The sequence below is a fragment of the Leucoraja erinacea genome, chromosome 2 (genome assembly GCF_028641065.1).
Source record: "Leucoraja erinacea ecotype New England chromosome 2, Leri_hhj_1, whole genome shotgun sequence".
In the NCBI taxonomy this organism is placed as follows: Eukaryota; Metazoa; Chordata; class Chondrichthyes; order Rajiformes; family Rajidae; genus Leucoraja; species Leucoraja erinaceus.
In genome coordinates, this window is record NC_073378.1 from 63,075,678 (window position 1) to 63,100,479 (window position 24,802).

The 24,802-nt window shown below is 42.0% G+C and overlaps 1 protein-coding gene across 1 annotated transcript in view; it reads left to right on the forward strand.

Moving 5' to 3' along the window:
• The window catches only part of tert (telomerase reverse transcriptase), a 62,261-nt gene that overhangs the window by 9,512 nt on the left and 27,947 nt on the right, over positions 1-24,802 (forward strand). The window contains exons 2-6 of the mRNA XM_055657997.1: positions 6,025-8,281; positions 10,892-11,087; positions 19,754-19,943; positions 20,286-20,459; positions 23,200-23,361. Coding sequence (XP_055513972.1) covers positions 6,025-8,281; positions 10,892-11,087; positions 19,754-19,943; positions 20,286-20,459; positions 23,200-23,361 — 2,979 coding nt within the window. The remainder of the gene's footprint in view (positions 1-6,024; positions 8,282-10,891; positions 11,088-19,753; positions 19,944-20,285; positions 20,460-23,199; positions 23,362-24,802) is intronic.

Consider the following 24,802-nt stretch of genomic DNA (forward strand, 5'->3'; position numbering starts at 1 on the left):
ATAGTCCAGAACAGAGGATGTATAGGAGTCACACAAAAATGCTGGAGAAACTCAGCGGGTGCAGCAGCATCTATGGAGCGAAGAAGATAGGTAACGTTTCGGGCTGAAACCCTTCTTCAGAGGTATAGGAGTATAGGATGTATTGGAGTCAATGTCCGTGTGGGAGTCAAGGGTGGCCTGGGCTGCAAACGCCTTCCAGTCAGTGTTTCCAAAACACTGGTGAAGTGTGGAGTCCGCCTCCTCTGACCAGACTTTAACTGTCCTCACAGTTGGTTTAACCCGTCTGATGAGTGGGGAGTACTTTGGGAGCAGGAACAATGAGAGGTGATCAGACTGACCAAGGTGGGGGAGGGGGAAGGCTTTGTAAGCTTCAGCCATGTTAGTGTAGACTTTGTATTATGAGTCCAGTCCAGTGTCTTGTCTACTCTAGTGGCGAAGGAGACATGTTGGTGGAATTTGGGGAGTACAGTCTTCAGGTTGGAGTGATTGAAGTCACCCGCAACAATGAAGGCTGCCTCGGGGTTGTGAGTCTGTTGTTTGCTAATGGCAGTATGCAGCTCTTTCATTGCAAGCTTAGCATTAGCATCAGGAGGAATATAGGTTGCAGTCACAACAGTGGAGGTGAACTCTCTGGGCAGAGGAACTCTAGGTTAGCTGAGCAGTGACTCTCGATGATGGTGGAGTCCGTGCACCATGCTTTATTTACATAGATGCACAGACCCCCACCTCTGGTCTTACCAGAGTCTGTTGTTCTGTCTGCTCGGAGTAAATGACGCCCCGTTAGCAGGATGGCGCTATCAGGAACGTCGATGTTGAGCCAAGTTTCCGTGAAGATCAGGATGTTGCAGTCTTTGATCCAATTGTGGGAGGTGATCCTTAGCCGGAGTTCATCCATTTTGTTTGCCAGTGAGCGCACGTTGGCGAGGAAAAAGCTAGGAATTGCTACCCTGTGTGGGGCTAGCTCTAACCTGGCCTTTAACCCACCTCTGCGTCCCCGGCGGTGCTTTCGTTCTCGTCGCCGTCTGTTGGTGCTTCCGGTCGGCCGAGCTGACTTGGTGCGCGCTGGTGTTCTGCCGCTCCACTGGCGTTCCGCTGCTCCGCGGGCCTTCTGCCGCTCCGCTGTTCTGACTAGTTCAGGAGCGAGACGGAGATCGACCAAAAAGTTGTTGCAGCCGCAGGAACCGAAGTCCAGAAGTTCCTGTCGGTTGTACGAAAGGAACGCAAGACTGCTCCATGTGAGCAGACTTGAAACGGGTAGGGGAGTTGCTAGTTCACAGATTCTTGGGAGACACGGGGCGTCGCTATGTTCCCGCGCCGCCGCCACCAGTGTAGGAAGTGGGTGTTAGTATAAATTGTACAGTAGGGTGGGGTTAGTGATGCTATTCTATTATGATTGGTTCTCATGCATAAACCAATCTACATCCTTCCCTGTAAAGAGTGAGTATGGTAAGCACACACGTCGTAAGAATTTAAACATAGTTGCCATATCTATCAGGCGGTCTACTAATACGGCCTGAACGCGTACGGACCAAGCCCTCTCCCCCTTCGCCAGAAAGATTAAAGGGAGGTGGTGAATCCGGAAGAGAGAAAGCAGCAGGGGACACCCGTGGTGACCGACAGGGGGAGCGTGCAGGAGAAGTATTATTGTGGTTGGTCATAGCCGCCGGTCGTGGTGGGGTACGGGACATGCTGGAACTGGTGGTGTGCGCGGCTGCAGACGGCTGGAACTGTAGTGGTGGAGCGCAAGGACCAGCTGGTGGTGGACGTGGCTCCTTCACAGCAGCAAATGTTGGCAGCTCCGATGGTATAGGGTGCCGTCATAGTCCACAAGGTAAGATCGTGGTTCTTCAGCCAGGCCAACAACACTACCCAAACGGGAATGTCCCATGGAAGTTTGTAAATGAACGACTTGGCCTGGTAGTAGAGGTTTGAGTGGTTTGCTGGCCTTGTCATGCGACCGTTTCTGTATGTCGTGCTTCTCCTGGATACTCTTTTGGATCGTAGCTGGCCAGCACCTGTGAATTAGAGGATTAGAGGTCTCGTTGTTCTGGACATCAAGATACAAGATACAATTTATTTATCATTTGGACCCCTTCAGGTCCAAACGAAATGACGTTTCTGCAGCCATACATTACAAACAAATAGACCCAAGACGCAACATAATTTACATAAACATCCATCACATTGCTGTGATGGAAGGCCAAAAAAACTTATCTCTCCACTGCACCCCCCCGATGTCAGAGTCAAAGTCAAAGCCCCCGGCTGGCGATGGCGATTGTCCCGCGGCCATTAAAGCCACGCCGGGTGATGCAAGGTCGCACACCGGGTCTTGGTGTTAGAGCCCCCGGCGTGCGCTCGCAGAGTCCCGCGGTCATTCCAAGCCGCGCGGGGCGGTGATGTAAGGCCCCGCTCCAGGAGCTCTTCGACCCCGCAACTCGGGCGGGAGAAGTCGCCGTTGCGGGAGCCCTGAAAAGCGGTCTCCCTCCAGGGACCCGCGGGCTCCCGGTGCCGCCGTCCGGCAGACCCGCAGTTGCAGCCTCCGAATCTCCGGAGGTCGGGCCGCAGCAGCGCTCCACCCGCTCTGGACTCGGCCAGCTCCGCGACGGTGAAGTGAGTCATCGGCATCAGAGCCACCGGTCTTCCTGTTGGAGGCCGCTCCTCGTTGCAGCCCCAACGACAACGGAGACCCGACAAAGAAAAGGTCGGGTCTCCCGTGCAGGGAGAGATTAAAAGTTACCCCACTCCCTCCTACCTCACCCACCCCCCCCCCCCCCCCCCCCCCCCCCCCCCCCCCCCCCACACACATACCCCAACAAAAAATAACAAAAACTACATAAAAACATAGACAAAAAAATAATAAAAACGCAGACGGGCTGCAGAGGCCGCTGCCTACGAGAGTTGCGCTGCCTACCTGTCGCTGCGCCAGCGAGCCCAGGGTTCCGCCTCTAGCAATGTTCCTGAGGTTTAAAAGGTCGAGATACACGTCTGAATTGGCAAGGTGTGCGCGTTCCATTAGATGTTTAGCACTTCTGACAGCTCGTTCAGCGAGCCCGTTACTTTGTGGGTATTCAGGGCTGCTCGTGACGTGGTGGAAATCCCATCGGTTGGCAAAGAGCTTGAAAGCGTGGCAGTTAAACTGTCTTCTGTTGTCGGTCTGCAAACGGACAGGTGCGCCGAATAAAAATTCCAGACTAAGTAAAAAACACTTACTGGAAAAAAAAAAAATGGTGGTTTGGCATTGCCGAACCTTAGATTCTACTATTGGGCAGTCAATGTTCGTTATTTAACATTTTGGACAAAAGATTTAGAAGATACCCAATGGCCAGGATGCATACACCTTGAGTGCGATTCCTTACAAGGGCTATCGTTGGGTTTCTATTCTAGGGGCCTTGTTACCTTTTACAATTACGAGATTGAATAAATATATGACTAACCCAATAATAAGACATACTTACCGAATATGATTTCAATTTCGTAAGTTTTTTGGACTAAATGATTGTATCTTATCAAGTCCTATCATATCCAATTTTCTCTTCCAACCTTCTAGTACTGATCAAGTTTTTTTGTTATGGAAGAGGAAGGGATTAGCAGCTTTTCGGCATTTGATTTTGGAGGGTTGTTTTATGTCTTTTGAACAACTCTCCAATAAATATAATTTACCTAACTCACATTTTTTTAGATATTTACAAATTAGACATTTTTTGAAGGCTACTCTACCCCTTTTTCCGCTACCACATCAAACAGAAATTTTGAACCCTTATCAGAAAGGATTAATAACGACTATTTATGAGTTGATTTTGAAATTACAAATAGATATATTTGATAAAATTAAGAATGACTGGGAAAGAGAACTCCAAATTTCTTTATCTATAGAGAAATGGGAGAGGATTCTTCAATTAGTCAATACCTCTTCAATGTGTGCAAGACACGCTCTGATACAATTCAAGGTGGTTCACAGAGTTCATATGTCAAAAGATAAGTTAGCTCGTTTTTATGGTCATATAAATCCTACCTGTGACAGATGTAATTCTGAAGTGGCCTCACTGACCCATATGTTTTGGTCCTGCCCACTTTTGGAAAAATATTGGAAATACATTTTTGATACTATTTCTGTAGTTTTAGGTATTGATTTACAACCTCATCCTATTACTGCAATTTTTGGGCTACCAATGTTAGATTCTATTCATCTGTCCCGCTCCGCCCATCGGCTGATTGCTTTTACCATATTAATCGCCAGAAGATCTATTTTATTTAAATGGAATGACTCTAACCCTCCGACCACACTCCAGTGGTATTCTACAACGATATAATGTTTAATTTTAGAAAAAAATCAGGAGTGACATTGTTGAACCCTTGATTAAATTTGATAAGACTTGGGGAAAATGTATTCAACATTTTCATGCAACATAAATTGCTCCCTTTTTAATCGTTATATAAAAACTATTTTACCTTTATATGGTGGAACCGACATGACGACAAACAGACTTAAATTGTTTAAATTCTCAGTACAGATTCTGTTTTGCTTTGCTTTGTTTTGTTTATTTTGTTTTTATTTATTTTATTTTCTTTTTCTTTTTTTTCTTTAGTTTAGGGGGGGCTTGCTTTTTCCTTTTTTCCTTTTCCATTTGTCTTTTTATCTTGGTGTTTTTTTTCCACATTTATAAGTTTTCTTTTAACGTTTAACTATATTTACATAGAGGTCTTTATTCAATGTGTATTTTGACACTGATCTCATATTAGGATATATAGCAATGTTACAAAATTGAGATTTTTAAAATCAAGTCTGTAATTTATCCCATCAGATAAAGCGTAAAAATAAGTTTAATTTGACACCTAATTCACTTTCATATCTTCAGTATTAAAAACGTTATGGCCATTTTCATACTCGGAAATTAGCATCTTGTTCCCCATTGCTTTTCCATTGACTTAACTCAAAAGATGTGATCGAGGACAGTCAAAAGCCCATAAGTTTCTTAAAAATTAAGAGAACTGAACGAAATTTTCAGTTATTATAGATTGAAGCATTCTGAAACAAATATGAACCAATCTTACTTAGATTACTTGCAATTAAAGCATATCATTAGTTAGTTACCTAATTGTAGCTAATTACATAATTCAATTACTTGATCTAAACTTCTATCAATTTCTTAAGAATAGATTAACATTTTTAAATAGCCTAAGTGTCCAAATAACATTCACACAAGAATTCACAATATAACATAATTTTTAAATCTCATTGTCATGGATTTATAGACCAAATGGAAGGAATTTAATGTTTAATACCTGCAAATTAATGGTCATTTAAATCATCTTAAGAGTTGGTTTTTCTGGAACGCGATCATTTGGAACGTTGCGGTTGCGGTGAATTTAAACCCCATGTCAGCAGGAAAAATACTGCCGGTTCATATGAGGAAAAAAATCACCGTTTCGCAACATAAAATGTGAATTAAAGGCATCTTAAGGAGCACTTTTATACATAAAATAAACGGCTTTCGTTTACCTGTCCCGTACGTGAAATCCGTCCCCGTTGTCGGCGTTGACGGCTTTAGAAGCCGATTTTAAAATTATTCCAGCGCTGAACTTGTCGGGCATTTATAAAAAAACAAAAAAAAACACATAACGGCCGTCAGAACAATTCTTCAGCAAAAGCTTGTACTCCCAACAAAATATAGTCCAGGACAAGGTAGGAAAAAAAACGCGTTTTAACCCCGCCTCCCCCTCAAAGGCTACAAAATCGTGCACACGGCCAGTGGCAGAACTGCAGCGCCGCTGAAGGTAAGTATTGTAACATACTTAGGTTATACCTGTTATTAATGTAATCCTGACCCCTATGTATCAATATCATTGTTATGTTTATCATTATTCTTTTTTGCTCTGATTTTTATGTTTTGTCTCTGTTTTTTGGAAAAAAATCCGATAAAAAGATTTTAAAAGGAAAGCAAGAAAGAATATATACTAGACTATATATGAAAATAAAACATTCTTGACCACAGAGTAAACAAGATTTCTCTCATTTCTTTTCAGTTATCTGCACAAAGTGATGTGGTAATGAGAGTTATCCAACGGATTTGTGAAAAAAGGAAAAGAAATGTGCTAAGTTTTGGCTACAGCAATGCAACTGAAGCAAGTTTCATCCCTGTGAGATCTACTCCGAATGTACGTAGTTACCAAATAAACACCACCACGTCTATTATCAAGACCAGTGTGCTGTGGAAAACACTGGTGAGCAGGATTGGGGATGATGTCATGATGTATCTGCTGGAGCACTGCTCCCTCTTTAGGCTAGTCCCACCAAGCTGCTGCTTTCAGCTATGTGGAGTGCCCATTTATACTCTCTTTCCAGGTGGTAGTCAACTCCAGTCTACCTGGCTTAGGCAGAGGCCAGTTCAATATCGGCCCTGCCTCGCACTAAGGAATGCTCAAATGAAACTCGGCTTTTACAAGGAATTTCTTTCAAAGAGGAGGAAATGGAAGGAAAGATTATCAAGAGCTGGAAATCTATTAGCAAAAGGACCACTCGGTGCAGAGCCCACTAAGCATAAAGTTAGAAAAGCACCTCATGTTCCTCGATGCAAGTCTGTAAAAAGGGCCAGACTTGAAGTTGATATTGGAAGATGGACATTAAAGGATGTAGGCATGAAAGATGGTCGGTCGCGAAAACGATTTTTGGATGATGACAGAGTGGAGGCTTCTGCAAAGAGATTAAAAGTAAGACAGCTGGTGGAAAATAAAGTAACAGAACATGAAGGATTGCTTGTGGAAGGTAAACCACGCGAGTCTCCACAAGCAAGTGGGCAATCTGGTGGTATAATTGATCAGTCATTCGAAGGAGTCATTGAATGGAATGGAGATTATAGTAATAATGAATGTACAGCAAAGGATCACAAATTCACTTCACTGAAGAGCAGAGTGGAGGGAAATATCAGTGCAGCCTGGAAAAGGCAGGATCTAGGGAATGATGCCAAGAGGCAGGAGCTGACTGAAAGCGAAACAAATCAATATTTCATGTGTGGTGCAGGAATTCTGTCGACTCTAGATTCAGCATTCGCAGGGCTGCAGGATACAAATACATCGACGTATCACAAATGCGGAAAGAGTTGTGATCATGTCACAGTTGAAATTGGAGAATGGGCTGAATGTAAGGAAATAGATTGCGTAAGAAGAAAAAAGTCTAAGCAAAATGGCAGAGAAACAAGCAGAACTCTGAGCACAAACAACAACAGCAGAGAGAACACTTATTGGAAAAATGCCAGGAAAACTGGACAGTGCCACACAGAGTTTGGTGGTTTCGTAAAGCCCATGTCATCACTACATTCATTTAAACATGCTCCGGCAATCAAGAAAAGACCATGGAGTGAAATGTATATAGAAAGAGGGAGTATAATGTATTGCAATAATAAAGCAGAATGTTTACCAAAGACATTTATATTGAATCAATTGCAAGACTTCAGCACAGGTGGTCAGAGGCTTGTTGAAGCCATATTCTTGAATAGAAATGTTTTAGGAACTAAGCAGCTTAGTAATCACTGGAGAAGGAAAAAGTTTCCAAAGCGCTACTGGCAAATGAGAAATATTTTCCTTCGATTGTTGAGGAATCATAAACGCTGTCCATATCTGCAAATATTGATCAGAAATTGTTATGTAAACATTCAGAAAGGAAGAAAGGTCAATGGTGCTTCAAGTGTTGAACTAACTAATGCACCAATTTCTGTTACAAAGATGGCTTTTAGGGCTTTCAGCAGCTGTGTTGCAGGGTTGGAACTTCGTACCCCTGATGGGGCCTGTGGCCACCCAATTGAAAAACAGCAACCGATATTAAACAACAGCTTAAGGGATAATTTATCAGTGAGCACTGACCTTCATGGCCACGATTTGACAATAGGAACACGTTTAGAAGAGCATGCGCATTCTGGGAGAGCGTTGGAATGCCCTGGTGCCTGTCCTGAGCAGAGTCGTCTTCCTGAAGGTCCAGCAGGTGAAGAGAAAGCAAATGAAGAGACCAGAACGTCTGTAGACTTCAACAGTAGTGAAGGATCAAGTAACTCGGACATGCTGTGTTTGCTTAAGCAGTACAGCAGTCCACTTCAGGTCTATCGATTTGTGAGGGAGTGTTTGCTCAGGGTTGTATCAGATGAGCTCTGGGGTTCAAATCACAATAAATTCCGATTCCTGAAGAACGTAAAGAAGTTCATTTCCTTGGGGAAGTTTGATAAATTCTCATGCAGTGAAATGATGTGGAAAATGAGAGTGAATGACTGTGCGTGGCTTCAACTCAACAAAGGTGAAAGACCATTTATTTTCCGTTATTTATTTATAATAACAACATATAAAAGGTATTTACACTGGCACATGGATAGGAAAGGTTTAGAAGGATATTGGCCAAGCCGAGGCAAGTAGGACTTGATTGGCATGGACAAGTTGGGCCGAAGGGCCTGTTACATGGTGCATGTCCATGTTTCCATCCATCTGGCTGTGGGTCTGAAGGTACATTTGGATCAGACATGTGAGACAGGCAGATTTGATTCCTTAAAAACATATCAATAAACTAGAATGTGTTACTATGACAACTTGTTGGTGTTGTGGTCAATGTTGAAGTGACTTGCTTTCTATTTTAACATGTTTAGGTGAACAAGTATAACTTTCACAGCTCCTGCAATCGAATTTGAAGTCATATCTCCAAATTATTAGTCCAGACCTCTGGAATACTCATCAAATAACATAATCTACTCTCTCTCTCTATTAAGCTACGACGTTCTACTGTTCAAAAACCCACTGAGGTATAAGCTTACTAAAATAATCAGTTCTTTACAATGATTCCTACTTCCTATTTACTTATTGTGTTTTGTGAAATGTCTGATCTGCTGATACAACTTAAATAAGAATGTGCTGATTATTATACTGCTTGCTGTAAAAGAAGTGTGTGATAAAAATTAAATCAAGGAGGCAATCAAGATGATTTCCAACAGAATCAAATAAATTTAAATTGAGAAGTCTTCTGATACAAAACCTGCAATTGTATCTCAAAACTGTAATCTTCCAGGTGATAAAATGCATTAATAATTATCAGATTATACTGGCATGGTTGAAGATTCTACTAACACATCAATTTGCAGCAAATAGACCTACAGATGATGGTGCTAAAGGTTCAGTATAAAAGCACATAGTTCGCAAGAGCACCTTCCAATTTGTTCAGACCCCTTCTGCTTTCCTGCTGCCAGTGAGAGACAGCTTGTCTCAAAACCATAATGCCAAGGTTCAAATTCCCAAAACTCGTTCTGCCGAATCCCGGCTTGGATGATAGAATTCCTTCCTATGAAGAGCATGAGAGGAGAGAAATTGAAGAGGTGGATGATCGACCCAAATGGGACAACAAAGCTCAGTACTTGCTGACTTGTGTTGGTTTTTGTGTGGGATTAGGAAACGTGTGGCGTTTCCCCTATCTCTGTCAAAGCCATGGAGGAGGTATGTAGTTCAATAGCAATCAGATAATAATTATATAAAGAAATATGATTTACTATTATTTATTCTGCAATAGTTTCTGTAAATGTGTATTTCTTCGATGGTAATTAGAGTACAGTGTGATATTTATCTCAATGAACAGAAAGAATATGATAACAAATGTAAACTAGAGCAAATGTTGTAAGAAATATGAAGAACAATAACTTGTCTGAGAAAAAACATGCTTCTTAATTGGAGTTTATTAATAATAGCATTAAAACCTGGTAGCTTGTGGAATTTAAAAATATATTTAGAATTCAATGGAAATTCAATTAGGTAGAAGGAAAATATCCTTTTGGATTACAATGGTTACAATGGTTGAAATAATTTTAAGGAGTTCCACATAATCTGATTATTTCAAATTAAAAATGTCACTTACTCTACTTCAGTGTTTAAATATTGCCACAGCCAGCCTGATACATTGTAAAGGGCAATGTGTTTACACATAGAGAATTTATCTGTTAGCATTTTTGCATTCTGCTTTCTGATTCTTAAAGATATTTAATTTGCTTGTTTTGTAATTTGGAATAATCTTATTACTCTAGCCGATAGTATTCTATTGACTTTATATTTCAATAAAGTTATCTTATTATGATGAGAGGATGAGAGGGGTTCTTATAGAAACATATAACATTCTTAAGGGATTGGACAGGCTAGTTGCAGGAAAAATGTTCCCCATGTTGGGGGAGTAAAAAAACAGGGGTCACGGACTGAGATGAGGAAAAAACATCTTTACCCAGAGAGTTGTGAATCTGCGGAATTCTCTGCCACAGAAGGCAGTGAAGGCGAATTCACTGGATGTTTTCACGAGAGAGTTAGATTTAGCTCTTAGGGCTAAAGGAATCAAGGGATATGGTGAAAAGGCAGGAATGGGGTACTGATTTTAGATGATCAGCTTTATATTGAATGGATGTGCTGGCTCAAATGGCCGAATGGCTGCATGGCCTACTCCTGCACCTATTTTTCCATGTTTCTATGTTCACCAGAGTCAATGGGAATGGTGATATATTTATACAGGTATATGTATAATCTAGTTATTTTCAATAGTGTGTGTCAAGTCATCAGTTAATTTGAGGTTAGTATTTCTGTTTGAACAAAATATCTTTCAAAAAGCTCCAAATTGAAAGCTTTAAACTTAAAAAAGACACATAAATCTTGTTCATTACTATACATGGAAAGGAAAACCAAGCATTTATGAAAATGTCACCGTTTTTTTCAATCCTTTCTTCATATTCTATTGGTGATGGTTAATTTAACTCACCAATTGCACTGACACCCAAGCAAATGAAATAGTCTTTCCCTAGTCAAACGCCGCTAAAAGTTTTTTCTAATCTCTTTTCCTAATTATAAATATCTGGGAACTAGATATAAAGAAATGTTTTTTATTTTCCAGCCCAGCACTTTGTCCCAGCATCGGAACACCAGTTACGTGAAGATATTCTGTCCCGGTTCCTATTTTGGTTAATGGAGGTTTATGTGGTGCATCTGCTCAAGTCTTTTTTTTACATAACGGAGACAACATTCATGAAAAACACGCTTTTCTACTACAGGAAATGTGTTTGGACAGAAGTGCAGAGGATTGCTGTCCGGTAAGGAAAAGTTTTCATGCTTGGTAATGTTTCACAAAAGTGAACCCCAATGAAATTGGAAGAACGCTCTCCCCTATAGTACCAGATGGAACCATATGTGTGTATACCTCTCCGGGTGCTCTGGTTTCCTCCCACATTCCTAAAATGAGAAGGTTTGAAAGTTAATTGGTTCTGTAAATTGCCCCTAGTGTGAAGGATGTGAGACAACATGTAGCTAGTGTATGGGTGATCAGTGGTCAGTGTGGTCATTGGGCTGAAGGGTCTGTTTCCATGCTATATCTCTAAAATAATCTCCTTCAAATACCTGTCAATCTTGTTCTCAAGGATGCAGTGATACCTTCTCATTTAAACATTCTTCATGCTCCTGACTTGCACCTTGTGCCATGGAAACAGGCCCTTTGACCCACTGAGTCCATGCCAACCAGCAGTCACCCATACACTGGTTATCTACTGCACACTATTGGAAATCACCTCTGCCTGGCCCTTGTGTGGTTCAATTGTGACATGGCACTAATCATTCCATGCCTGATTACATGGTCTTATTACATGGTCTGCTTCTATTGCTGGGGATTTCCAGCAGAATTGAACATTGTGCAAGCATTAACAAACTGATGGACAGATAGTTATTGATGAAGCAGCTGAAGGTGGATCAGTCAGGGACTGAATGGAAGATGCAGGTGGGACTTTGGAGAGCTGAACACATAATTTCCCCAAATGTGCAGGTCCAGGTTTTTTTTTAAGCCAGTGCTATTCCTTGTTTTATAAAAGAAAGCATGTTGATAAAATAAATTAACTTAGTCGTATTTGGAATATTCGTGGCAGATTTGGGTTTTGCATTAGCAAGAATAGTAAACTTATGAAAACCATACAAAGTAGTAATTTTGCTGATACTGGTCGGGAAAGTCATCATGAGGACTTTTAAAAACTGGTTTCACTGGAACACTTGCATGTGAAGAGTAAATCAATGCAGGCTTACAAGATTATGAAGGCTTTTTGCTTGGTAAATCTGGAGTTTAAAGGTACATGGCCATTTATTTTAAAGTGAGGAAATCATTTGGACAAATAAAAACATGCAAATATATTGGTGCATGAATTTGCATAGTTGAAGCAGAGGCCGGAAGAATACATGAGGCACAAGAAAAATTATTGGGGAGGGAGATCGGTACATTGGTATCAGATTTCGCACAAGCATCTCTTCCATTAACTGAATCTCTGCACTTATAACCATATAACCATATAACAATTACAGCACGGAAACAGGCCATCTCAGCCCTACGAGTCCGTGCCGAACAACTTTTTTTCCCTTAGTCCCACCTGCCTGCACTCATACCATAAATTCTGTGGTCATGTAGTTCCAACTTCTACCACAAGGTGTCTTCATTGAGCTGCAAAGCTTCTATTAATGTCTAAAGTTCCTGCAGAAATTGCACATAATATATCCTGTTTTAAACCTGATAATTCAACATTGCATGATACTTGATTTATCTTTTATTGTCCACTTGCGTATGTTTTAGTTAATTAACTTTTTTGTCCCAAGAAACGTGGTAATCAAAAATTAAGGTAATATCTGTGGTAGGTCTGCTCGCCACCGGTTAGAATATTCTCGGGTTGTACATCTCCTGCACCAGTAGCAACCAATCCACACTGTATTGCCCTCCCCACCCTACCCCATAATAAACACGAGGAAGGGTTTTGGTTTCATTTGCAGTTTCTGCTAATTATGAATGAATGCTGAGTTAATTTCCAAAACAGCCGTCACCTCAGATATGCCTTGAGGTTTGAGGGACAATTCTATTCTTTCTTTCTTTTTAACTGCCTTTAACGCTCGTGTTCATTCTTCCAGGATGGAAATTTCAAATACGAGAGGGCATAGCTTTAAGATGAGAGGGGAATAGATTTACGAGGCATTTTTATTTTACACACAGAGGGGTTGGTGCTTGGAATGTGTTATTAGGTAAGGTGGAAACAGATATGATAGCAATATTTAAGAGGCATCTAAAGAAACAGGATCATGAACATGAAGGAAATGAAGGACCATAGTCTATGTGCAGGCAGATGGGATTAGTTTAAATTGGGCCTCATGGTTGACACAGACATTGTGGGCTGGAGGGCATGTTCCTGTGCTATACTGTTCAACATTCTATGCAAGATAACGTGTTCTTTGTACAGGGAGGTTGATAGTCCTTTATAGTTGGATTTTGAGGCTTCATATGAAGAGAACAATAAAAAAAAAAAAAAAAGAAATCTGAGCTTTGATAACACAATTTGAATGTTTTTGATTCACTTCAACAGGCTGTTGGGACATTATGTTCTAGTTTGATTTCCAAAGCAGCACATCATATCTGGCCAAGAGATGTTCAGTTTAATTATTATTGTAGAGGTAGGGTATGTGGGTGCTTAGTCTGTGATTGGACAAAAACAGCTGGCATGACTGTATTTTCTTAGGTTAGCCTATGATGAGCGTTTGTCGGCACAGGAATTGTGAAAATCACTGGAATTTAGAAAAATGAGAGGGGGACCTCATTGAAACATACAGAATAGTGAAAGGCTTGGATAGAGAGGATGTGGAGAGGATGTTTCCACTAGTGGGAGAGTCTAGGACTGGACTCAGAATTAAAGGATGTTCTCTTTAGGAAGTAAATGAGGAGAAATTTCTTTAGTCAGAGAGCGGTGAATCTGGAATTCTTTGCCGCATAAGGCTGTAGAGGCCAAGTCAATGGATACTTTTAGAGCAGTGACAGATAGATTCCTGATTAGTACAGGTGTCAGAGGTTTGGGGTAGGAGAATGGGGTTAGGAGGGAGATATAGATCAGCCATGATTGAATGGCGGAGTAGACTCGATGGAACAAATGGCTTGATTCTACTCCTATTCAATAGTCAATAGTCAATGGTCTATTTAATTGTCATTTGGACCCCTGGAGGTCCAAATGAAATGCCGTTTCTGCAGCCATACATTACACACAAATAGACCCCAGACACAACATAATTACATTTTACATAAACATCCATCACATAGCTGTGATGGAAGGCCAAATAAACGTATCTCTCCACTGCACTCTCTCCCCCCCGATGTCAGAGTCAAAGTCAAAGCCCCCGGCCGGCGATGGCGATTGTCCCGCGGCCATCAAAGCCACGCCGGGTGGTGCGAGGTCGCACACCGGGCCTTGGTGTTAAAGACCCCGGTGTGCGCTCGCAGAGTCCCGCGGCCGTTCCAAGCTGCGCGGGGCAGTGGTGCTAGGCCCCGCTCCAGGAGCTCTTCGACCCCACAACTCGGGCGGGAGATGTCGCCGCTGCAGGAGCCCCGAAAAGCGGTCTCCCTCCAGGGATCCGCGGGCTCCTGATGACCTTAGCCTTTACTGTTGATCCTCAGTGTTTCACTATTTATATTCTGATATAGTAACTACCTGCTTGCCTCACTGTGTTTGACTGGTTGAGATAGATTCTGGTCTGATTAATCCTTCTGTCATCTTGAGGTATCGTAATCAAGGCTTTGCATTCTTGTACAGTGGGTAAATTCTGTGGTTGGGTAAAATATAATAATGGTGGCTCCGTACAACTATTGCTGATTACTTGGCTGTTTCTTGAAAGAATGAGATATTTCCATGGGCCATCTATAAATATTAACAACCCTTCCTGAAAACCAATGACTAAAGTCATTCAGCTATGCAACAGTACACAGAAATTATTGATTGTTCAACAATTGCTTCCATCTGATTAGAAACTTGGTCCCCTAATTTGTGGAGGGACATTCTTGCTATTGAGGGAGTGCAGTGTAGGTTCACCAGGTTAATTCCTGAGATTGTGGGACTGTCATACGATGAAATAATGGATCGACTTGGCTTATATTCATTGGGATTTAGAAGGATGAGGGAGGAGATTAATGCAATGGTAAGTAGAGACATTAGCTTGGATGCTGTAGAATCGGTATGGGTAGAACTGCAAAAAAGCCAAGGGCAGGAAATGCTTGTTGGAGTTGTGTACAGACCAACAAACAACAGTAGGGAGGTTGAGGATACATCAAAAAGGAAATTAGGGATGTATGTCGCAAAGATACAGCAGTTATCATGGGTGACTTTAATCTATGTATAGATTGGGCTAACCAAATTGGTAACAACATTGAGGAGTTGGATTTACTGGAGTGTATACATGAAGGTTTTCTAAGTCAATATGTAGAGGAACCAACTAGAAGGCAGGCCATCCTAGACTGGGTATTGTGTAATGAGGAAGGATTAGTTCACAATCTTGTTGTGCAAAGCCCCTTGGGCAACAGTGACCATAATATTGTGTGGAATGTTGTATTGAATTCTGTATTAAGATGGAGGGTGACACAGAGTCTAGGGTCCTGAACTGAAAGAAAGGTAACTTTGATGGTGTGATGGGAATTCGCTAGGATAGACTGGCAAATGATACTTGAAGAGTTGACAGTGGAATGGCAAAGATTTAAAGATCGCATGGATGAATCACAACAATTGTTCATCCCTGTCTGGTGTAAAAATAAAACAGTGGCGGCGGTTCAATCTTGGCTAACGAGGGAAATGAGGGATAGTTTTAAATCCAAAGAAGGGGCATATAAATTGGCCAGAGGAAGCAACAAACCGGAGGACTGGGAGAAATTTAGAATTCAACTAGACTAAACGTAGGTATGTTACAATACTTATCTTCAGCGGCGCTGCAATTCCGATTTAGTTTCTTTAATTCGCCCGATGAAGCAGTCAACGCCGACAACGGGGAAGGATTTTATGTAGGGGACAGGTAAAAGCAAGTAGTTTATTTTTATGTATAAAAATGTTTCTTAAGATGCATTTAATTCACATTTTAAGTAGCGAAACGGTGATTTTTCCCCCAAATGAACCGGCAGTGTATTTGCTGCCGATACGGGTTTAAATCCACTGCAACCGCAACATTCCAATTGATAGCGTTCCAGAAAAACCCACTCGCAAGCTGATTTAAATGGCCATTTAAATCTGGCCATTTAAAACAGGTATAAAACATTCAATTCCTTCCATTTGGCCTATAAACCCATGACCATGAGATTTAAAAATTATGTTATATTGTGAATTCTTGTGTGAATGTTATTTAGACACTTAGGCTATTTAAAAATGTTAATATATTCTTAAGAAATTGATAGATGTTTAGATCTAGTAATTGAATTTTGTAATTAGCTACAATTAGGTAACTAACTAATTATATGCTTTAATTTCAAGTCATCTAAGTAAGATTGTTTCATATTTGTTTCAGAATGCTTCAATCTAAATAATTGAAATTTTCTTTCAGTTCTCTTAATTTTTAAGAAAGTTATGGGCTTTTGACTGTCCTCGATCACAGCTTTTGTGTTAAGTCAATGGAAAAGCAATAGGGAACAAGATGCTAATTTCCGAGTAATAAAATGGCCATAACATTTTTAATACTGAAGATATGAAAGTGAATTAGGTGTCAAATTAAACTTCTTTTGATGCTTTATCTGATGGGATAAATTACAGACTTGATTTTTTTTTAATCTCAAAATTTTGTAACATTGATACTAAGTGGGAGCCGTTGGGTCTCAGCATCATATGGGAGGGCTGGTCCCTCAACGCAATATTCCACCTCTCCACCAATTCCAATGTTGGTGGCCAGTGGGGGGGCTTTCTGGAGCGCTAGTATGGGTGTTGTGGACTGAAGGGACTGGTTTCCAGAGGACTAGTGGGCCGAATGGATTCTTGGGCTGGCGGCTCAGTTACTCAAGCTTATTGTGCTGGCAGCTCACTCACGGCTGGTGGGCTGGCAGTTGACTCACGGCTACTCCTTGAAATTCCATTTCAAGCGCATGCAAGTCCACCAAATTCAAGTGCAGTTTCTTACCATTGCAAGGCCACGAAAGACAGCAAGTCGTGACATCTCCCTCCTCCATCTTGCAATGACTGAGCCACGCCCACCCCCCCAACTTCAATTAGGCAAGGCAATTTTAATTAGGCAACACAGCTTTAGCATTTCCAAACTATATTTTCAAACCACATTAAAGGCACTGGCAGGTCAGTAACACCACTCACAGTTTAGTAGACATGTGTTATTCACAACTCAGACTGAGAGATGTGATCCTCTCACTCCCCATCTTGCATAAAACACCTCCGGGTTTTATAGTCCCTCTGGAAGGGGCGTGGCCTTCAGGAGAGAGAATCTCAACATTTTTTAAACACTAATAACTTTTATTTTTCATCGATGGGAAAAATCTTCTTGTCCTGTGCAGTGGAGGGGGACTCTGAGTAAGATGGCCAAAATTCACAGCCGTAAGTGACAGCGTTTTTTCTAAAGTCAATATACAGAACAACAGGAAGTGGTCAAGATCAGACTTTTAGTACGATAGATAGATAGATAGATAGATAGATAGATAGATAGATATATAGAGGAGGACAAAGGGGTTAATTAATAGGGGGGGAAAAGAGCATGAAAGAAAGCTTGCGTGGAATATAAAAACTGACTAAAAGCTTCTATAGATGTGAAGAGGAAAGGATTAGTGAAGACGATGCTAGGTCCCTTATGGTGACTTTTTAGGCAACTGCATTAGACTATGCAGTCGCCGGGGTGCCACCTGTATGGTCGTGAATAGTATCCTCAGTTGCCCAAAGAGTTGTGGTGCCTTTCTGGTCGCCTAAAAATGTTCGACATGTTGAAACACTTTCGGCGACAGTGGCGACCATGGGTTTGACGCCAAATAAACATAGCTCGACGTAGGTGCTGTCGTAGGTTGTCGCCAGGTTAATGTAGGCAGTCGCCAGGATGTCATAGGGTGTCACCAGGATGTCGTCGGTTGTCGACAGGATGTCGTAGGTTGTCGCCGATGCTGACTTTGGTGAATTTCAGTCGTATCCACCGGCAGTCGCCTAAAAAATTGCCTGAGTGGGACAGGCCCATTAGTCCATTTGCCAGCTTTTCGGTGACCCGTTAGACTATGACAGTTGCCGGCAGTCGCCGAGAAATCGCCTAAATGGGACAGGCCCATTACAGTCAGAAACAGGTGAATTTATAATGGAAAACAAGAAAATGGCTGTCCAGTTAAACAAGTACTTTGGTTCTGCCTTCACTAAGGAAGACACAAACAATCTCCCGGAAATACAAGGGGACTGATGATCTAGTGGGTTGGAGGAACTGAAGGAAATTCTCATTAGTCAGGAAATGGTGTTAGGTAAACTGTTGGGACTGAAGGCAGATAAATCCCCAGGGCCTGATGGTCTGTATCCCAGAGTACTCAAGGAGGTGGCCCTAGAAATCTTGGATGCATTGGTGATCATTTTCCAATGTTCTATAGACACTGGATCAGTTCCTGTGGACTGGAGGACAGCTAATGTAACTCCACTTTTTAAGAAAGGAGGGAGAGAGAAAACGGCATTATAGACCAGTTAGCCTGACATGTTGGTGGGAAAGATGCTTGAGTCGATTATTAAAGTTGTTATAGCACCGCATTAGGAAAGCAGTGACAGGATCGGTCAAAATCAGCATGGATTTATGAAGGGGAAATCATGCTTGACTAACCTTCTGGAATTTTTTGAGGATGTAACAAGTAGAATGGTAAGAGAGAGCCAATGGATGTGGCGTATCTGGACTTTCGAAAAGCCTTTGACAATGTCCCACACAAGAGATTAGTGTGCAAAATTGTGAGCACATGGTATTGGAGAAGGGCATTGACATGAACAGAGAACTGGTTGGCAGACAGGAAGCAAAGAGTAGGGATTAACTGGTCCTTTTCAGAATGGCAGACAGTGACTAGTGGGGTGCCACAAGGCTCGGTGCTGGGATCCCAGTTATTTATAATATATATTTACGATTTAGACAAAGGAATTAAATAAACATCTCCAAGTTTGCGAATGACACAAACCTGGGTGGTAGTGTAAGCTGTGAGAAGGATGCTATGAGGCTGCAGGGTGATTGGATAGGTTGGATGAGAGGGCAATGCATGGCAGGTGCAGTATAATGTGGATAAATGTGAGGTTAAATGTGGCAGGAACAAGAAGGCAGATTATTATCTGAATGGTGTCAGATTCGGAAAAGGGGAGGTGCAACATAAACATGTAGGTACAGCAGGCAGTGAAGAAAGTTAATGGAATGTTGGCCTTCATAGCGAGAGGATTTGAGTATAGGAGCAAGGAAGTCCTACTACACTTGTATAGGGCCCTGTATACAGTTGTATAGAGACCGCACCTGGAGTAATTGTGTGCAGTTTTGGTCCCCTAATTTGAGAAAGGACATTCCTGCTATTGAGGAAGTGCAGCGTAGGTTCACCAGGTTAATTCCCGGGATGGTGGGACTGACATCTGATGAAAGAATGGATTGATTGGGCTTATATTCACTGGAATTTAGAAGGATGAGGGGTTCTTATAAAATCATATAAAATTCTTAAGGGATTGGACAGGCTAGATGCAAGAAACATGTTCCCGATGTTGGTAGAGTCCAGAACCAGGGGTCACAGTTTAAGAGTAAGGGGTAGGCCATTTAGGACTGAGATGAGGAAAATCTTCTTCACCCGGAGAGTTGTGAATCTGTGGAATTCTCTGCCACAGAAGGCAGTGGTGGCCAATTCACGTTACCTCTGGTGAGCCTGGTGAGCGTCAATGCAGTAGTTTTAAATGTCATATCTTGTACTAATGATAATGTATAAGAAATAATATCTTTGTTTTCCCTGCAACTACAGAAATCATCTAGCGAAAGTGCAGCTACAACCAATTTCGGAAAAGGATGTGGAACAGAAACTTCAACAGAAGACCACAGCACCCCCTTCCAGTTTACGGTTTATTCCGAAGAAAAATGGCCTGCGACCAATTGTGAAAATGCGAAATATAGCAGGACTAAAAACCTCTGGGAAAAGGCAAAACTATAACAGGGTTAGCAAATCCTTTTCTCTTTTGTATGTTGTCTGTGTTGAAAATGAGTCGAGAATGCATCATGGCTGACAAGCCTGGCATCAGAATTGGTTTATTGTTACTCGTCAGAATGTTTTGTTCATAGTCCAAGTTAACATTTCAGTGCAGTACTGAAGAGGTGCTGAGTGGGTCAAACTGTCACTGCCTATAGCAACATTTCTGCTGTTGCAGAGGATTTCATTTCTGGGGAAGTTATTGCACCACAGTTAACAAAGAATAAATGAATAAAAGAATAAATAATGCAAGCCAGTTCAGTTTTATGGTTATAAAAAGTTTTGAAATAATATATATTTTTTCTATCAGACTCAGATGAAGATCCTTTTTGATGTACTGAATTATGAGCATCAACGGAATCCAGCCCTAAAGAGCTCCTCTGTGTATGGACTTGATGACATTTACAAAGCATGGAGGGAGTTTGTGTTACAGAATTTGAAAGGTGGAAAAGTGAGCAAGGGATGCCCTTATTATTTTGTCAAAGTGAGTTCAGTGACCTGCCATTAAGCCAGATTAAATTATGTTTATTTCATAAAGGGCCTGTCCCACGAGCATGCGACTGCATGCGGCAAGCGCGACCTAACGTGGTCGCTTGAGCCGTACGGCCTCGCGGGGCCGGTCCCGCTTCGATCGCCGTAGCCATATAGAGTTGTGCGGAGCTGGTCCCAACATCGCGCGCGGCTCCGAAAAACTGACACTGTTCAAGAATTCCGCGTGGCAACAGCCCGCCGGCCCGCGGCCGCATTGAGGCCGTACGCACCACCTCGACGGGCGTACGCACCATCTCGACACCGTACGCAGCGTCTTGATGGCGTACGCCTAGCGCGAACTTCCCGCGGACTTCGCTCGAACTTCACGTCAACTCTAAGGGATCACTCGACCTCCGCGCGGCCCCCGCTTCCGGTTTGGTCACGCTCGCCGCATGCAGTCGCATGCTCGTGGGACAGGCCCTGTACGGGGATCACTCATCCTCCGCGTGGCCCCCGCTTCCGTTTTGGTCAAGCTTGCCGCATGCAGTCGCATGCTCGTGGGACAGGCCCTTTAGTCTCAACCAATTCCAGAAGTGACTTGGTGACAAAGTGGGTAATGGTCTCTGCATCCTTAAAGTAGATTAGCCTGTCTCATCGATTGTGTTCCACATTGCCCAGAATTTACCTTCTCCAGAAGGCTGGCCTTGTTTGGCCAGATGGCCCTCGAGCTAAACATTGCAGCTCATTTTCGAAGTGCCTCGAACCAAACAACCAAGTCACATGGATGGGCATTTTTATACTTATCAAAGATAATAACAGTTACGAATAAATAAAAACATTTTCTCAGTAATTAAAACATTAAACTAAACACTAATAATTAAAATTGTAACTTATTCTTGCTTTTCTCCCTTGCATCCATATAGAATGAGCAGCTGTGGAACTCAGCTGAAAAATTGGGAGACTTCTGCGTTTTCATGATATTCTTGAAAAGCATCAGCAAATGTTCTGAGGAATAGTCAGAGAGTCATTCAGAACGGAAACGGGCCCTTCGGCCCAACTTGCCCATGCCTACCAACATACGTCCCACCAACCTGTGTTTGGCCAATATCCCTCTGAACCTTTCCTATCCATGCACGTGACCAAATATCTTTTAAATGTTGTTATCGTACATGCCTCAACTACCTCCTCTGGCAGTTCATTCATATACTTTCCATCCTCTGTTGGCAAAAGATCCCCCTAGGTTCTTATTAAATTGTTCCCCTCTCATCCTAAACCTATGTCCTCTGATTCTAGATTCCCCTACTATGGGTAAATGAAACTCTGTACATCTACCTTATCTATGCCCCTCGTGAACCTATGCACCTCTAGAGGATCACCCCCGATATACACCACAAACAGCAAAGAGCCTAACACCAATCTCTCAGGGACACCATTCGACACAGACCAGCAGTCCAATGAACACCTTCCCACTACCACCCTCTGCTTCCTTCCATGAAGCCAAATCTGCGGGGATCATTGGTCAGTGCGGACTCGGTGGGGCGGACTGTTTCTGCGCTGTATCACTAAACTAAACTAAATTGTATCCAGTTGAAATGTAGTGACAATTCAGACAAGGAACTGCAGATGCTGATGTACAAATAAGTGCACAATTGCTGAATGACTCAGTGGGTCAGGCAGCATCTCTGGAGAACATGGATATCTGTTGTGAAAGGTTCAGCCCCAGAACATCACCTGTCCATGTTCTCCAGAGTTGCTGTCTGATCTGCTGATTCACCCCAGCACTTTGTGTCTTTTTCTGTATCCAGTTAGCTACCTCTCCCTGGATCCAATGCGATCTAACGTCCCAGAACTGTCTACCATGCAGATCCTTACCAACTGAGTTTCACTTCGGGCTGACAACAAATTCCAGCTCATTATTTCTTAATAATGAATACAGAATGCGTATTCCATTTGAAGACAAGTTAATTACCAATTAGCAATCCATTTCTGACATAATGTGTACTTTCATCGATGTTCTAACTTTGAAGTAAGATACTGAAATAGTATATTTGAAGATTGCGAGATTATATTGTGCTGAAGACTTTGGTATCTCTAGGCAGTCGTGTTCCCAGTGATATTTCACTTTACTGTAATGATTTATAATACATGTCTGTTAAGATGTAGACACAAGGAAATGCAGGTGCTGGATGACAAAAAAAAAGACACAAAGTGCTGGGATAACTCAGCAGGTCAGGCAGCATCTCTGGATTAGTCTGAAGAAAGGTCCCGATCTGAAATGTCATCTATCCTTTTCTCTCCAGAGATGTTGCCTGACACACTGAGTTATTAGACCGTATTGTGTCTTGTGTCTGTTTGTTAGATATCTTATACTGAAACAGAGTGGAGGCTATTTATAGAGCTTCCTTGATGTTCCTGACATATCCCATCCCATTTTCAAAACAGGCCAATAGGTTGGCTTCACTGCTCAGTTATATTTTCTAATCATTCAGGGATTAATAACCGAGACAACTGAGTGCACACATTGTGATAACTCATCATTTAGCCCAGTTTGCTGTAAGTCGAGTGAGGAATATTGGCCAAGACATCAGAAGCATTCACATGAACAGACAGATATAGCCTTGGGTGGTGTTCATCAAATGAGATACGTTTGACTAGCACTGAATTGACAGCCTAGATGACATGTTTTTAAACCTGCAACTTTCTCACTGTGCAAGGGTGCTGGAGAATGAAGTTTTTATCTATTCCTCTCACAGGCAGATGTTACTGGTGCTTTTGATGCCATTCCTCATGCCAAGTTAATAGAAGTCATTTCAGGCATACTGAATCTTGAAGTACCAGAGAACTATTGTATCCGAAGCTATGCAAAAATCTGGGTGGATGCTGTTGGACAAGTTAGAAAGGCATTTAAAAGACAGGTAAAGACGTTTTGTTTTCTGTGCTTGAGTCTTAGTTAGGGGAGGTGATCTAACGTCCTAAAACAGCTGCTTGAAAATGCATGCTATATAGTTAAATTGGCCTCCTCTAAATACTGAAGATTGGCAAAAAATTATGGAGTAACTCAGCGGGACAGGCAACATCCCTGGAGCGAAGGAATGCGTGATGTTTCGGGCCGAGACCCTTCGTAAATATTATTTTATCACCTGTCTCTAGAACCTAGGTTCAGGTCACTTAGAGGGATTTAGCCTAAGGGCAGCGCGTTATTTTATCCAATCTTATTTGCATTTGCAGTGAATTAAAATGAAGTTTTATAAGTCCTATGTGTACAGCTTCAAATGACTAGCTGCCGTATTTTTGCTGGTTTCCCTGTCCCTGTGAGTAAAGTGACGAGACAGGTGGTCAGGAATCACTCAAGTCAGGCCATTTGATCAAGGTTACACAAAAAATCGACAAAGTCTGTATGCATTGTTTTCTCCAAGTGTCACAATTTAATCCCATTCATATTACTCTTTTCCAGAAAGTAATTTCTTTGCTTTAAAAGGTACCTACTTAAAGCAGCTGACTTGTACCCATACTGCAAATGTGATAACTGATGATTGTTGAAAATTGAGTGAGGAGTATCGGCCAGGAGAGGTTCATTCAAAGCCATGGGAATCCTTGCATTCATTTGAACAGAATGATATAGACTTGGTTGTTTCCATAAAATCTGTGCCTCTTACTGTTCAGAGTTATGAAGCTTTGCACATTATCTGTGCCAAGGATTCTTCTCTTCATTTGTTTTATTTTGTATCACTGTTGTCGATTCTATTGTGTTTTCAGAAGTGAACTCTGCTGCCTCCTTCTCCTTATGCACTAAAAGGATACTTAATCCCTTATATTAAAAAAATAATGCTGGAAATACTCTGCGTGTAATGCATTGCCAGCGGAAAAAGTATTAGAGTTCAGTGACTCTCACCTCAACCAGGAAAAATCAGCCTTACAACCCAGTGGTGTGAACATTGGTTTCTCTAACTTCAAGTACCTACTGCATTTCTTCTCTCCCCTGCCCCCTCCATCCCAGTTGTCCTACCTATTCCACTGATTGCATCCTTGTTATAGCACTTTCTCCAGCCAACAATGGGCCTTTATGGGCTCCACCGCTCCTGACGTCACCTGTTGCGGGCTCAGAATTGTTCTGGCCTTTTCTCACCTCTAGTTTATCTCTCCCCCCCTCCCATCCCAACTATACTTTCAGTCTGAAGAAAGGTTCCCACCAAAACATTACCTACTCCTTATCTCCAGAGATGCTTCCTGACCTGCTGAGTTGCTCCAGCATTTTGTGTCTATCTTCAGGAAAGATTAATGATGTTTTATTAACTTCCTTCCAACTTTTTGTGGTCAAAGGTCATTGACTGAAAAATTCTCTCTGAAGAACAGGAT